The following is a 15,083-nucleotide window of genomic DNA, read 5'->3' on the forward strand; positions in this document are numbered from 1 at the left end:
CACCTTTGTTTAAATACTTTAAACAATAACAAACACGGATTAACTGAGCCATTAGCTTTCTAGTCATTTTAATACAGTGAAACTAAAATAGCACTCTAGACTGTTTAGTTGCAGTCCAGTAACAGTAACGGCAACAGGTTCATCACATTAGGCCGAGTGCCAAACCCTTCCAAGACATTAGCTTGACATCGTGTGTGCTGCTACTCAGTCCTGTCCAGCCTTCGTTGGATCGTTCTGAGTGCCAGCCAACCCTTCTCTCATCATTTATTAACCATTACACAACAGACCTTTTATGGGATTGAGACGGCAGCCTGGGTGAATGAATGGAGGCAAAGGAAAAGTACATGGGGTTAGACTGTGGAGTTGAAAGGTAGAAAGCGTTTGACAGCATACAGACGGTGTTGACAAGCACAGAAAGTGGTGAACAGGCAGTGAATAATAAATTGGCTGGTTAGCTGCTGTCCGGTCTTATTAGATGAAGGCTGAATGGAATCTGTCATAGTGATAACCGCACAGAGGAGACGAGATTAGGGCAGAGAGAGAGGGAAATGCAGAGGGAAGGAAAGAGTATAGGAAGTGGCAAGAAGACAACAAGACAAACAGGAGCAGATATTCTGAAGACCAGATGGGAGTAATTCTAGGAGGGAGGGCCGAAGGGGTGTAGGTGAGGAGGAAAAGAAGGAGAGCTACAGACAGAACAGTTAGATGCAGTATTAGGAAGCAAGATTGAAGACTGGCTCCTAACAGGCTTAGTGACATCTGAGTCATCAGGACAAACAGATTGATTTACTGAAGTGAGAAGCAAAGGAGACGAGCTCAACGATCCTGCCAGACACGGGAAAGACGTGTAGCGCCACGGAGAGCAGACTATTTCTGCAGCAAAGAGACAATCGCATGTTGGTTTTCCTTTAACAAAGCCAAGCATGTGTTAGTTGCACCAACACAGACCACAAAGCAAAGTGTATAAAAGGCCCAGTGGAGTAATTTGGTTGCTATGACTATATCATACCGCATAATCATCATGTAAAGGATCATTTCACCAAAATCATAAAAACACAAATAACCCCTATTAAGACATGCAGTTGTGTTTGTTCAGGCTTTAAGATTTCCCTTTTTAAAATGTCTGCTACAAAACCAGCACACCAGGAGTGAAAGAAATTGTGTTTATAACTTCACAAATATAAAAAAAAATAGAAGGATTTATCATTTTTCCTGTTAACTGGAGAAAATTCATGACTTTGATTTTATTATTGTTCATTTAAAAAAAATCATGCTAGCTAATATTTGCTGGTGTGCTCTGTGTTCAAATAAAAATGCAGCATAAGTATCTGCTGATTTAGGCTGCTGGCCACACAAAGCAGGATCTCTGAAAGTCTTTAAGTCACCATAATCAATCTTAGTCTATAAATCGATCACATGTGTGTGAGAAAGGGGTCGATTGTAGCGGTAAACGCAACAAGAATTATCAACAGCTTCTCTCAGTTGACTTGAGCATTCAAAAAGCATGGTAGGATAGTCTTATTGACTGTCTAATACTATTATATATAGATATATATATACTATGTGGTATTTTAGATGGGCATTGCTTATGTATGTAAAAGCAGTGAGCAGTTCCTACTAAACACTCATCACTTCCCATCATTTAGGTTCAATCTCAGTTTCAGCAGTCCAAAAATTCTTTAAAAACTATGCAGGATCTTTTTGATGGTACTCTAATCTGGCCTTTCTGTTTTTGCAATGGATGGTTTTCACCTGCTTGTAAACTCCCCATATTTCCATTCATGAACTGATCTCTTCGTAGCAGACCTTGGCAATCATGCGCCTACCTCCTCAAGAGTGTTCTTGAATTGACTACATTTTCTTATTCCTGTCATCCTCTCACATCATCTATAATTGACTGAGACAGGACTCTTCCAGACACTAAACCAAGGCACAATGTACATTTCAATTCCTTTAATTTTAAATATGTTTATATTGTCTATCCTGTAAAACAGTCAGATGTCTATTCATATTAATGTACAGAATTCACCTGCTTGCTGCTACTACTGCACATTCACCCAGTGTATATACTATATATATATATATATATATATATATATATATATATATATATATATATATATATATATATAATGTTCTTCCTCTACACCCCCCCCCAATTTTTTTGCACATGTCAAGGAGCGTGTCAGGCTACATTTCACTGTGTGTTATACTTGTATAACTATGCATGTGACAAATAAAGAACCTTGAACCTATCTTTTTTCCCCCATGGTTTTTCCACAAGTGCTGTTGAGCCAGCCAGTACATTTATTGTTTAAGAATTTACCAAACTGTTTTGGTTTTTCAACACGTCGAAGGCCTCCTTCATTGCATCGACATGTCTTAAGAGCTCCTATTGCGCGCTCCAGTGAATAGCTGCCAATTCAACAATTAAACTCAACTCCAGAAGCTTTATCTGTGTAATTAGTCATGGCCTCACCTGGATGTGAAACTGTTTTTTTAGTCATATGTCCAGTTACTTTTAAACCTCTGAAAATGGAAAGCTATGTATAAAAATGACTGCCTTCCTAAATAATTAATGCAATACTTTTGTTAATCCCCTTGAGTTAGAGCTGAAAGTCTGCAATTAAATCCCATCTTGATTATGGGAGTTAAAATCCTCTGTAGTGGTGTGCAGAGGCAACTGTCCAAATACTTTTTTTATCTGATTGAACGATAAGTTATCTAAACCGTGCTGTTAATCTCAGTAATCGTGCTTACTAGCACCCCAGCTCATCACAATCAATATCAAAACATCACCTTTGAATGGCTCTAAAAAACAAAATAATGATTTTGAAGTTTTTTCTATTTACTCTGGTTATCTTTGCCTAATATTAAAATGTATTTGATGATCTTAAACATGTATGTGTAACAAAAACAATGTATATTTTAGCCTAAAAACAGCTGTAACCGCGTTGTACTGTTTGAAAACAACAAGAGCCCATGTTGGTGAATCTTTGCTGCTTTTAGACTCTCTCCATCACAACAGCCTCTCCTCAAGGCCATGGCTGCTGTTTTTCTGTCCCACAGTGCATCTCTCAAAACAATTCACCGCCGTACGCCACACACAAACTTTATGTCGCCTGTCAGAACGTGAAAAACACCATCTAACCTTCTTCCCCCCGGGTCGATACACAGATGACACATTTCCGAGGGCTCTTTAAGCTCTGTGCAGCTTGACGTGAAGTTGCACAGGACATTAACACTGAGAGACGCACTAACACAAAAGCTGTTTATCCATTTACTCTTAAGCTTGGCTGAAATATTTTCTGCTTCATTTGCCATAAATGTTTTGCAGACAGCGTCACCTTGCCTGTGGGTGTTACTGTTCTCAGACACATTCAGCCTTCACTAGCCGGCCTGCTATTCCTGGAAGCAGATAGTTAGCAGATGAGTGTATTCATCTGTAAATAAATATAAAATTGACATTTTTGTTGAAGGGAATCAGGTCTTATTTCTTTACTTCATCAGTGCCCCAGTGGTTTATGTGAACTGAATGCAAACAACTCTATTGACTCTCCCCTTCTGTGTCTCGTTCCCTTCCTCACTGCAGATGAAAGTGATGGAGGTGTTAATTGTATGCAGCTTGGGGATTGATTACAGCGTTTAGGGGGGGAGAGTGGCGTCCCCACCTCAGAGAGCCTTTTTCATAAAAATTATTATGCATTATATTTTGTATTAAATATTCGCCGTGTCCCCTATGGCACATTAAAAGTGATATGACAGCATTTTGGAGCTAAGCAGCACGCGCACACACACACGCACGCAGTTGTCGAGCACACTCAATGAGATAATAGCACACACACATCAATATCCAACTCAGAGCATATGTGCAAAAATGTGCAATCATGTGCACACCCTCATCCATCTTCTCATTTATCTTTCCTCCTTGCTCTTTGTTCTTATTTACTCTTTCCTCCTCTTTTCTGAATACAAATACGAGCCAAGTCACCAACCCCCCCGCCCCCCCACCACCACCACCCCCGACTCAAAGCAAGAGGGAGCCTGGAGCAAATATCTGATGGAAAAAAAGAGGAGTTAGTGAATATTTCATTAAGTACTTATGAGGAATGCACAGCTAGGTCACTGTGGCTGACAACTGTGAACCCTGAGTCTGAAAATCCGCCTTGCTGTCCATCATGCATCAGCCATCAAAGGAAAAGCTGCCTCGTGTGCCAGCACTTTGAGATAGTGAATATTTAAAGCTTTAAACACTACATTTTTCTCTAATCTGCTCTGAAAATGTGGGAATGTGTGGTTACAGTAATCTGGAAAGGAAAGAGAGAAAGAGTAACCTGATGCCCTCTGCTGTCCAGTCTGATAAACACAAATACAACATATGGATATTACTCATAAACATTGTTGAGACAACACTGGTCTCTGCGATTCTTTTGGTCCTGGTAGAGATCACGCTAAGATGCTGCCATGTTTTACACAATCATTTTATTACTCATTATTCTTAGAGGTGCATCTGGAGATCAGCACACTGCATTCCTATGCTAAAGGCTGATCTAAAGAACTCCACACAACAGTTACAGTTATAACCTCTGGTCTCCTCCCCCCTATACAGTAAACACCCCCACAATGGAAATACACTAGTACAGTGGCCAAGGGTGCTGACACCCTGACCCCCATCTCCTTTTATGGTAGTGCCCGTTTGCCCTTTGTCTGCTCCTCACCCTCAGTAACTCTTGCTAGTCTCCTGGGGGTGGGGGTTGATTGTCCTCCTGCCCTGTACCTCAGTTCTTTGTTCCCATCCCAGGCCTATTTTCTATTTTGTATTCTTACACTCGTTAACCGCAATATTATAATGTTGAAAGAAATCACAAACTATATTCTCTTTAACTCTGATCTATATGAAGGAATCTATTCTCAACAACATGAATACATAGTTCTCTTTAAAAGGTCATTTCTGGTCTTCGTCACCTAATATTATTAGCCATTTATAATTGGGGTACTAAAAATCATGCTGGGTTGTTCTCATTAGTGAACACCAACATCTTTTTCTCCTCCTGTTTCTAAAGCACATAAAGAAAGACTGGATTCAGGTCACGAATTGGGCTCAATTTATTGTGAGAAGCAAGTAGTTTCAGGGGTTCTTGCCTTATTCAGCCTGCAGATAAGAAGAGATTTTTTAGTAGTATTTTCTCTGCGTGGCTGGGGATTTTCAGCCAAACAGGGTTTTGTTTGCTGATGACTCCCATCAGGTGCCATCGCATTTGCCCAGACCACAGCCGAGCGCACATTTCTACATCCAGGCAGGTTGCTTTTGTATGCCAGGAGGAAGCACCAGAGGGCAGGCTGCATGAAAAGAAAAAGTGAAATCAAGCAGGCTGTTTACAGCCTGGAGCTGCTTGGCAGGATGTTTACAGGGTTTTCAGAGATGACAGGAAGCAGAAGAGAAGTTTACTGCTAAGGCAATGCAGAAAGTGACTGACAGGCAGAGATGAACTGAGAGGGAAACCAAAGTGATGAAAGGGATTTAGTCTTTACAGCCTGCAGCTAGAAGAAAAAAGCAGAACTTGAGAGAGGCAGAGATTTCTGGGAAGCAGAAAATTCAACTAGTATGTTTTTTTAATTTCTAATTTTTTTTATGTTATTTAGACACTTTTTTTTTAAACTGACAAGAAACACCGAAGATAAAGGACTCTGGCTAAAACGAGACAGGCAGCATCAGAGATATATTAAAGTTTCTAAACTCGCTGGAGCAACCCAGTTAGCATGTTTTTTAGTAGAATTTGAGAAATAGAAACTTTTTAAATAATTTGGTCTGCAAATAGTTAAATGATTAATGATGTTAAATGATTCCCTCTTATTGTTCTTTCTCTGGAGACTACACAGTTGTTATGACTTACTAACAAAATAGTTGAATTAAGTTTAAAGGGTGACAGTATTGAATTTTTAAAAAATACCTTTACCTTAAAAAAAACAACAATTTTATCGCACTTCATATTTTTCACCTAGCTGCCCACTCCCCACCTGCAGTAGCTCCACACCCACAACCAACAGTCTACAATCATCATATTCAGTGTATACACTGTCCACCCATTCATCCATCATTTTCTGCCACTTGTCTGGGTTCAGCATGGTATGTGATTGCCCCAGGGCTTTGTCCCTGCAGGACATTTCTGAAACACCTCACCTAGGAGGCATCCTCAGCTTTGATTTCATTCTTTCTGTCACTACCCAGAGATTGTGGCCATGGATGGGGGCAGGAGCAAAATGACAGCTCTGCTTTTACTCTGGGCTCTCTTTTTTTTTTACCAAAACAGACCAGTAGAGTGTCCCCATCACTGCAGATGCCCCTTTCAATCTCCTGGTCCACTCTCCCCTCAGTCATGAGCAAGACCCCAAGATACTCAAATTCCTTCACTTGGGGCAGCAGCTCAGCCCCGACCCAGTGTGCAGATGTTCCGAAACTTAGAGGTGTTGATTTTCATCCCTGCTGCTTCACACCTGGCTGCAAAAGGCCTACTGGATGCTGGGCGTTGTGCCGAGTGCACATTTCTGCTTAACAGTTGGTGTTTGAGCAGGACAAACTGTTGTTAGCACAGAGGTTTGCCAAAAAAACATGACTCGGGTTCCGATCTGGTGGTCTATTCTTCCCAATCACACCCCTCCAGGTCACACTGTCATCGTCCACCTAAGGACAATGGAGTCCCCAGTAGGGCCATTAAGAAAACGGAGCACATTGAACTGTCATTAGGTGCACAGACAGAAACTTAGTTCCAATTTTATGATCTCTGTTTTTATTTTGTTCCAATTTTATGTTCACATTTTTATTTTTTGTATCGGTTTTATGGAAATAAAAAAAGTGTCTATTTTCCACATTGTATGTGAATTATTATAAATCTTTAAACATGTTCAACAAAGTATTTACACAATGAGCTGCTAATTGTTTGAACTGCATAAATTCATTCTTAGCTGATTTTTCTTTACATCTATCTAAAATGTAACAAGCAGTATCTCATGTCTTTAACGTCATGCATAATGTTTTGCCATTTCAAGGTCAGCCGTGTCAAAGAGCTTAAGTGACTTTGATAAACTTAGTTCTTCAGAAGCATGTTTACAGGTCTTAAAGCTTTAGGTATTATAATTTAGTTAGTAAGAAACCTGACTTCAGCTGCTGTGTAGCTCAGAGTCTGATTTAGTCAGAGAGCTTTATGGTAAAAGAGAGAATTTTTAAGTAATTCTGCTCCACTGCCTGTCATAAAAGTCCTACTGAGATGTAAAGGACAGATTTGCATATATATTTTATTTTATTTTATCCCAGTCCTTAATGTCCCTTTCCTGTCTTCCTGCAGAATAACAAAACACATTTGTGCCATGAATTTCAAAAAGGGAAATGGGATTAGCAACATCAGAAGCATAATTCCTTTAGTGAGGTTTGCTGTCACTGATTTGATGATGGCTTAAGACAACCACTCATGAATTTAGCGATTTAATGTAATGTTATTTTCTCCCCACCGTAAACTCGTATTTTCCCACAGGTACCAGCAGATGTCAGTGCTGCTATGAAAGCCTTTACAGAGCTAAATCCTTAGCAAACCTGTGTTTACAATTCATTTCAATACATTTAAACACTTGAAGTATTTTCTCTTTCCAAAGCCATGCTGCTACTGGTTTAAAAAAAAAACTGATATAAAAATCATGTTACCAGTGAGAGGACCAGACTATTCTGTCCCCCGCAGCTTATTACTGTCTTCTTAAAGTGTCCTAAAATGCTGACTCTTAAAGGTCATCTGAAAAGAGCCTGTAACTTACAGTGAAGTGTTGAAAATGCTGTCAGGCCTCTTGGCTGCAGAAAGTAATAACCCTAGTCCCCTTTTACCATCAGCATCTCAGAAAAAAAAACAGAAAAGGACTTTGCTGCTATGGATGGACAGATGGTTGCATGGATGGATGACTGGATCAATATCTCAGTAGATGATATTTTTTACTTCACGGATCACGAATAATTCTTAAGGGAGAGTAAAATACTGATCTGATCTTTGAATTTATGAGTTTTGATCAGTGGAGCATTCTTGTGCAGAGGTAACAGCTGTAATTCTTGGTAGTATTAGTTGCTCTTAAAGAAGGAAAGAGAAAATAAGCACATGGAGCTAACAAGCTGTGGATGCTTATAAGTTGAGAAACTGTAGGAGACATTACTACACAGTAAAAGTCCCTCAATGGCAGTGCATTGGTTTTCTGGAGTTTACCCTAAAATCACCAGCACATACAGTTATTTAAAATTCTGATCTTTAAAAAGAAAACAAATATTAGAATTTCAGATACAATTAAGCACCATTAGGAAAACAGTGAGCCAAATGAGACGGCATTACATTAGACTCTCTTTCCTTTTTCTCCAAATGGCTTCATAACCGCCCAGTTTACAACTATCCAGTTTCTGATGCAGACTGTGAAAGTGATCTGAAATGGATCCCAGCACTCAAGAAAAAATATTTCAGAAAAACAAAGCTCAAGCACGAAGCCTAGGTGTAATTAGTATTGCAGTGTTCATAGTGTTCATCTGCCACTTCACATCACATCTTCTTTTCATATTCAGTTAACACAATGTGTGCGTATGAGCCTGAACCTCAATGTGTCTGATATTTTGCAGAGCCAGATCTCTGGTTCCCTGCAGCTCATTTCCTTTTTGTCTGTGTGGGTGTTGTACTGACCGTGTGTATTTTTTTTTTTTTACATATATGTGCTCATTTGTGTATGTTTGTGATTACTTTCTGCTCAGTGTGCATTTTATTTCCTGTGAGCATGACAGGGGAGCACTTTATGTTTGCTGCTGGTTGCTCTTTTGGTTTGTCTTCTAAAGACTGATTTGTTATGCAACCAAACCTCAGCAGAAGCTCCTTCATGACGTTATGAGTGTGTGAGACCTCGAGGGCAATTCTACCCACTGTGGCTGAAAGCTTGAGCCATCCACAGACATGTTTGTGAGTGTGTGCGTGCATGCATTTGAGTAAGCCTATTGTGCATCTACTGTATGTGTTTCACTGAATTCTTAGAAATTTCCCATCCCACCAGAAACAATTTCAGCTGGCTCAAAGAGTATTATACAGTAAGTGTATGTGTGTTTGTGTGTATGTGTGCATTTGAGGAGGCTTGTGCGTGTGCCTTCAAGCAGCTGCTATGCTGCAAACAGTTTCTGAAGCACGGCTCTGTGTGCCTTTTGCCTGCACTGCTTTCCTGCTTCGGCAGTAAAATGGATCGCTTTAATGCTGCACACCCGCGCACACAAAAACATCAGGCCAGTAACATGAAGACACAAGAAACATGCAAGCACATACACACATATTAACCACTAATAAATCACAATAGTAAAGCCCTTCGTTTCCTCTCGACATGTGTGTGCAACTCCTTTCCCCGCCGCTGCCACACCGACGCTTTTTATTACTCACATTTATCACAGGAGCACACTCGCACACACTCTGTTCTGTATCAACTTTATCTCTCCTCTCTATTAGTCGCTTACTCCCTTCATCTCTGTCTTTTTCAGTCCCCCCCCCCCCCCCCCCCCCTGTGGAGAACATACTGAACAGAACGAGGTCAATAGCAGACAAGAGTAGATACCGCGGAGAGTGAAGAAAAGAGTTGCACGAGCTGAAGATGAACAATGAAGTGGACTGAACTTTCACTTCTGATTGTGTGCTAATAGGCTTTCCTGCAACACTATCACTGTCTGCAGCACCCACTTTCTGAGCAAGCAACTTGTGCAAATTCAAGAACTTAGGAATATAGCCATGGCTCAAGCACATACGTACCTTTGATGAGAGTCCCAGTGACCAGTTTGTGAAGGGTCACAGCAAACTTGACAAGACCTTGTTTGCAGCGTTTTGCACACCCTGTCATCCTGACAGCGACCCGGGATGCAGCAGGCTGAGCAGGGCCAGAGCAGGACAGGGTTTCCAGGTCCAAGTCAGCACCACCAGTAGCAGCACTCTCAGATCAATACAACTTCTTCTTAGTATATGTATCCAACACCGGCAAAAGGAGCAGAAGATAGAGGCTTACTACGTCGCCTTTCGTCTTCCTAAGCTGGAGGGGAAAGGAGGAATGGTGATCTCCCTCTGTTTTTCTCTGCTTTCCCTCCCCCGCTCTTTCTTTGCCTTCTCCAGCTCACCTCTGTGCGTGTCCAAATTAGTGAGATGTGCATTTAGTGAGAGTGAGAAAGAGAGAGAAGAGAGGAAGAGAGAGAGAGAAAGAAGGTGTGTTGAGGAAGTAAAATTTGGTGTCCGAGTAAGACAACTACAGCTTATTAGAGATTCTCTTACATTCCAAGTTTCCATGAAACTTCCTTCTGCGGACAGCCTGTGGGGTTGCAGTAATGAAGCAGTCTCATGAACTCTTCGTTGCTTTTTCTGTCCTTCTTCTTCCTCTTTCTTTTCCTCCTCTTTATCAAATGCGTTCCCCTTTAAGTGGGGAAGCAGCAATACACTTTCAGCACCGGTGACAATGGACAGCTCCCCACCACGCAGACCAAACACACTAAGCTTGTTCTGCTTCTTTCTGTAGGCAAACACACGCGCACACACACACATGCTAACATGCACACACACTCCTCCTTCAACCCCTCCCACAACCCTCAGAACACATGAAGGCACTTGGTCTTCGTCCGCTGATGAAATGAGCTTTGTCTGCAAACACCAGATTCAGCATTTATAAATATTATCACCAAAATTAGAAATAGAAAAACTCTGTGATTTTAAAAGGTATTCAACTTGACTGTGTTTAACATTTATTTATTTATTTATCTTTTGTCTTTTATATTTTATTATTATTATTTTTGCTTTTACTCATTACGTGTAAATTTAAGTGGATTTCACATTTAAAAACCAAATAAACAACTTAATATAGAGTCAATCTCTGCCTGTCAGCTGCCATGGAGCTGTCACAGGTCAACGTTCATCCAATCCAGTCTATGCTTTTTCTTGAAGCCCATCCCAGCTGAAATGGGTTGAGAGAAATGATGCACAGTAGACGCAGAGAGACAGTAAACCATTCACATCTACACCTTCAGCCCATTTAGAATCAAAATTAACTTCTGTGAATGTCTCCGGAGTGGAGGAGGAAACAGAAGTATCTGGCAAAAAGTCAAAAAAATGATGTCCTACTCTGACCTGCCTAAAAAGTGGTAACGTCAGTATCTAAAAATACTCTGCAAATAAAATTCCTGAATTTAAAAACAAAACATATGTGTGTGTGTGTGTATGTATATATATATATATATATATATATATATATATATATATATATATATATAAATCCACCTCATTTAAAATGTAAGCAAGTTTAATCTTGATGTTTTATATCTCAGCCTTTACACAAGCTTTTACTCTATTGATTCCTTTGACCTCAATCACAGTTCATCAATAGGTTTTCAGCCAGACAGTGAGCATGCTAATCAATCGATCCATTTGTACTTAACAATAATTGTTACGGATCACATGCTTTTGACCATTACCATGGCCCCTGATTCATCCTTACTACACTTTTCATCGCGCTATCATTGTCATCGTCATTATCTGAATGTGGCACATAACTCAAGAGAGATGACAAGACTAAAACAGAGAGGAAAAGATGGAAAAAAGAGGAGCACATGGGAGAGACAGAGGAGGCAGGGAGATAATCTTGTAATGTCTTTCTGGGCTATATTTGGCTCCAAATCATGTATGGCTACTGGATCAATGACTGGAATGTAAAATACTGAACAAACAACAATAAGAGCAAAGGGATGGGGGGGTGAAGAGAGGAGAAATGAAGAAATAGATACAAACAGACACCTATGGGGGGAGAAGGCAAGCAATGAAACAATAAAAATGCTAATGAAAGGAATAAAAACAGAAGAAATAGGGAGAATTGATGAAGGCGACGTGGAATGAGCTGGGGACTTTGCCAAGAGATGGAAGAGGGGAGGTGTTAGCAGGAGGCGGGATGTAAAACTCAATGTCCCGTACCATCTCAGGGTTATTTGCTATCAAACTGAAAGGGTCTGAGAGGACTGGGATCGATGCTTATCTTCAGTTTCGAAATGTTCTGGCTCACACTTTCTGAAAGTAGTGGAGGGTGGGATGGAAAAACTGACATGAGAGCAGAGAGAAAGAAAAAGAAGGAAGAAAGAGGAGGGGTGGAAGGAATAAAAGCAGGTAAAAAGGCTAAGCAGAGAAGGAGGAGGAGGTGGGGGGATTGTTTTTTCAGGCATCACCACTGTTTCGGCTATTAAGCATGAAGGAGATTACTGTGTTGGAGAATTTGCATAAACATGCTTCTCTATTACCGCCCCCATTGTTCATGATTAATGAGATTAGGGTTGCCTTTGCGCACAGATTCAAGGATGTAATAGCAGCTAATTGCTTGTCTCTTCCCAAATTAGAAGTTGCCTTGTTTGATGTTTGTTTCAACATGGATTCACTCAAAGTGATGGAGCTCTCATTTCTTTGCCTAGGAGAGAAAACATACCTGATAGGCACTGTGGATGATAAAGAAATGGAGAAAATTGAAAGGGAAGTAGAGAGAGAGGCGAGAAGAGAAAAATCTGGCTTGAAGACAGAGTTTCATGATCCACGGCGGCAATAAAGCACCTCAAAATGAACTCAGAAAGGGACCAAATGCTGAAGAAAAGACACCAGGGTAGTAATATACTGCTTATTTGAGAAAATGGTAAAGATGTGACTAGAAAATGAAAATGGTTTGCAAGCAGCTGGGAAGAAATAGAGATGCATAAAGAAAATCAGTAAACAGATCTGAGAGTGCCCACAGGTATGCAAATGACATAATGGAAAAAGCTAAAAGAAAGAGAAGAAATATAAGAGATGGAAGCAGTGAAGTGAAAAGAAAGGAGGAAAAACATGGGACTATGAGGGAGATGAGACAGCAAGAGGAGGTGGAGATGGGCTGAAAAATGAGTGAGACAAAAAGAGAGGAGATTGCTTTGAACGCTGTAGATCTGTCAGAATTGAATCAGAGGCGGCCAGCTGTAAGCTCTGATAGTGCTTTGCCTCTAAATATACCGGGCTGTGAGATGGACTGATAGGGCAACAACAACAGACACAACAGAAAATAAAGCAGGGTTTTCAACCCATGACTGAAGAGAAATGGGATGCAAAACGCCACGTACGTGTGTCCGCAAAGAATTACCTCTTAGCAGTGTGCGATTTTGTGTGATGACAGTTTTAGAATACGTAAGTGTGTTTGCATAATATGACAATATCCATGCAAGTTCCAGTGTTGCCAACCCACATGCCTGCATTGGCATACCCATTTAACAGGGTTGATATCGCATCCATGTTTGCTGCCGCACGGCAACTCGACTAAACAACCTTAAGCGTCAAGACCCATCTGCCCTGACACAGCAACAGAAGAAACCCTGCTTTTAGAGCTCGTCTTTGGGTGTGAGCAGCAAATGCTGCCCTGGAGGTCTGGAAGTCGACTCCAAACCACCACCCCACACTTTGCCCCGGACACTCAGGGTGTCAGTGGCAGTTATGGAGTGACAACGTCCCCTCTGGGTGAAATTACAACCTCAACACACCATCCCTCCTCTCCTCTTTCTTTTCTTTGGCTCCATTTCCAAGAAACCCCCCTCAAGACATTCTGCTGATGACAACTGCTTGTCAGGATCACAGCACATACACATGCACAGCTTAGGACACACTTATGTACAGACACAGTCCTGCAAAAAGGAAATATCCCCTGCAGAGCTCTCTCTCTCTCACACTCTGACACACATACACACACAAATACACAGAGAAAGCTCCAGATGTGTCTTTAAGCATCACTACAGAATATTCTTGAGCCCAGCTGTCTCTGATATTGACACCCCTGAGACAAGTTGTGCATTCACACTTTTTAATCTGTAGTTCCTCTTTCTTCATCCATCTCTCTCCACCATTCCATCTCTGTAAACCCCATGTTGGCCTCCATGGGAAGAGTCAGTGCTGAGGTGGGCTTCGTTAAGAATGGATCAACAGAGATCTCACGTAAATACGACCATAGGCCCACGCCACTACTCTGAGCCTTTGCATCATGTATGTTGGAGAATATATTAATAATTAAGGTGACTCTCCCTGGAGAGGGTATGGGCAGCCCTGTGGGTCTAGCCCAGCTTCTTTAATTTAAAGGCAAGTTGTGTAAAAGTATCTGCAATGCAGTTTCCATTTAAGCTCCTTTAGTTGGTGCACTGCAGGACTTCAGGAGACCACATTTGTCTAGGAGTTGAGTCAAAACCAGCCATCTAGGAGGCAACTGCAATGGGACTAACATGCAATACAGAAAATACGCCCCCTAGTATTCTCTGAAGAAAAATGATATCAGCTGAATGATATGAATTCTGTTTTTATGCATGGAAACAAAACCTTCTTGCGTTCTGCAAACTTAAACTGTACACAAGCCCCAATTGCATTTCCACTCACCACTTTCAAATTATCTAAGTTTTATTGTGCTATAATTACTCATTATTGTTATATTGTTCATACACCACACCTGTGTACCTGGCCCTGCCCCCCAAAACCATCCACACCCTCCCAAGTTTGATAAGCAGTTAAAAATAATTAGGTTTCATACGAAACATCAATATCTAAAACATTTAGGTCTGTAACTAACATTCCTACTTCTTATAGAAAACTGAAAATTGCCTCAACAAGGTTATCACATTTCAAGAAATTCCTAAAATGTGCTTTCCATTCATCTTCCTAACTGCTTATTTAATTCAGGGTGGGTGGAAGGACTCTCTGGACAGGTCAACATTCAATTACAGGGCTAACTGCGAGAAACAGACAACCATTCACACCTACAGCCAATTCAAAAGCACCAGTTAATCTAAAAAGCACGTCTTTGGGAGGAAGCTGGAGTACATGGAGAAGAACATTCAACAATGTCTAGAAATGCCTTCTTCAGTGAATGATATCGAGTTATTCAAAGGTTTTATTAGTGCAGGAATAGCTTGCAGTATTATGGAAAAGTATTTCAGTGTTGTACTAATTTAGACTGGCACGGAGCAGACTGTGTTGTCCATGCTTGCTGTATTGTTAGGTTAAAGACTATAACTT

The 15,083-nt window shown here is 40.8% G+C and overlaps 1 protein-coding gene across 1 annotated transcript in view; it reads right to left on the bottom strand.

Moving 5' to 3' along the window:
- The window catches only part of kcnip1a (Kv channel interacting protein 1 a), a 51,246-nt gene extending 41,167 nt beyond the window's left edge, over positions 1-10,079 (bottom strand). Inside the window, exon 1 of the mRNA XM_082546594.1 lies at positions 9,801-10,079. Within this exon, the coding sequence (XP_082402720.1) occupies positions 9,801-9,888 (88 nt within the window). The 5' untranslated portion in view covers positions 9,889-10,079. The remainder of the gene's footprint in view (positions 1-9,800) is intronic.
- Positions 10,080-15,083: the final 5,004 nt, after the last annotated feature.

This window comes from Aulonocara stuartgranti (genome assembly GCF_965226115.1).
Source record: "Aulonocara stuartgranti genome assembly, chromosome: 2".
Classification (NCBI taxonomy): domain Eukaryota; kingdom Metazoa; phylum Chordata; class Actinopteri; order Cichliformes; family Cichlidae; genus Aulonocara; species Aulonocara stuartgranti.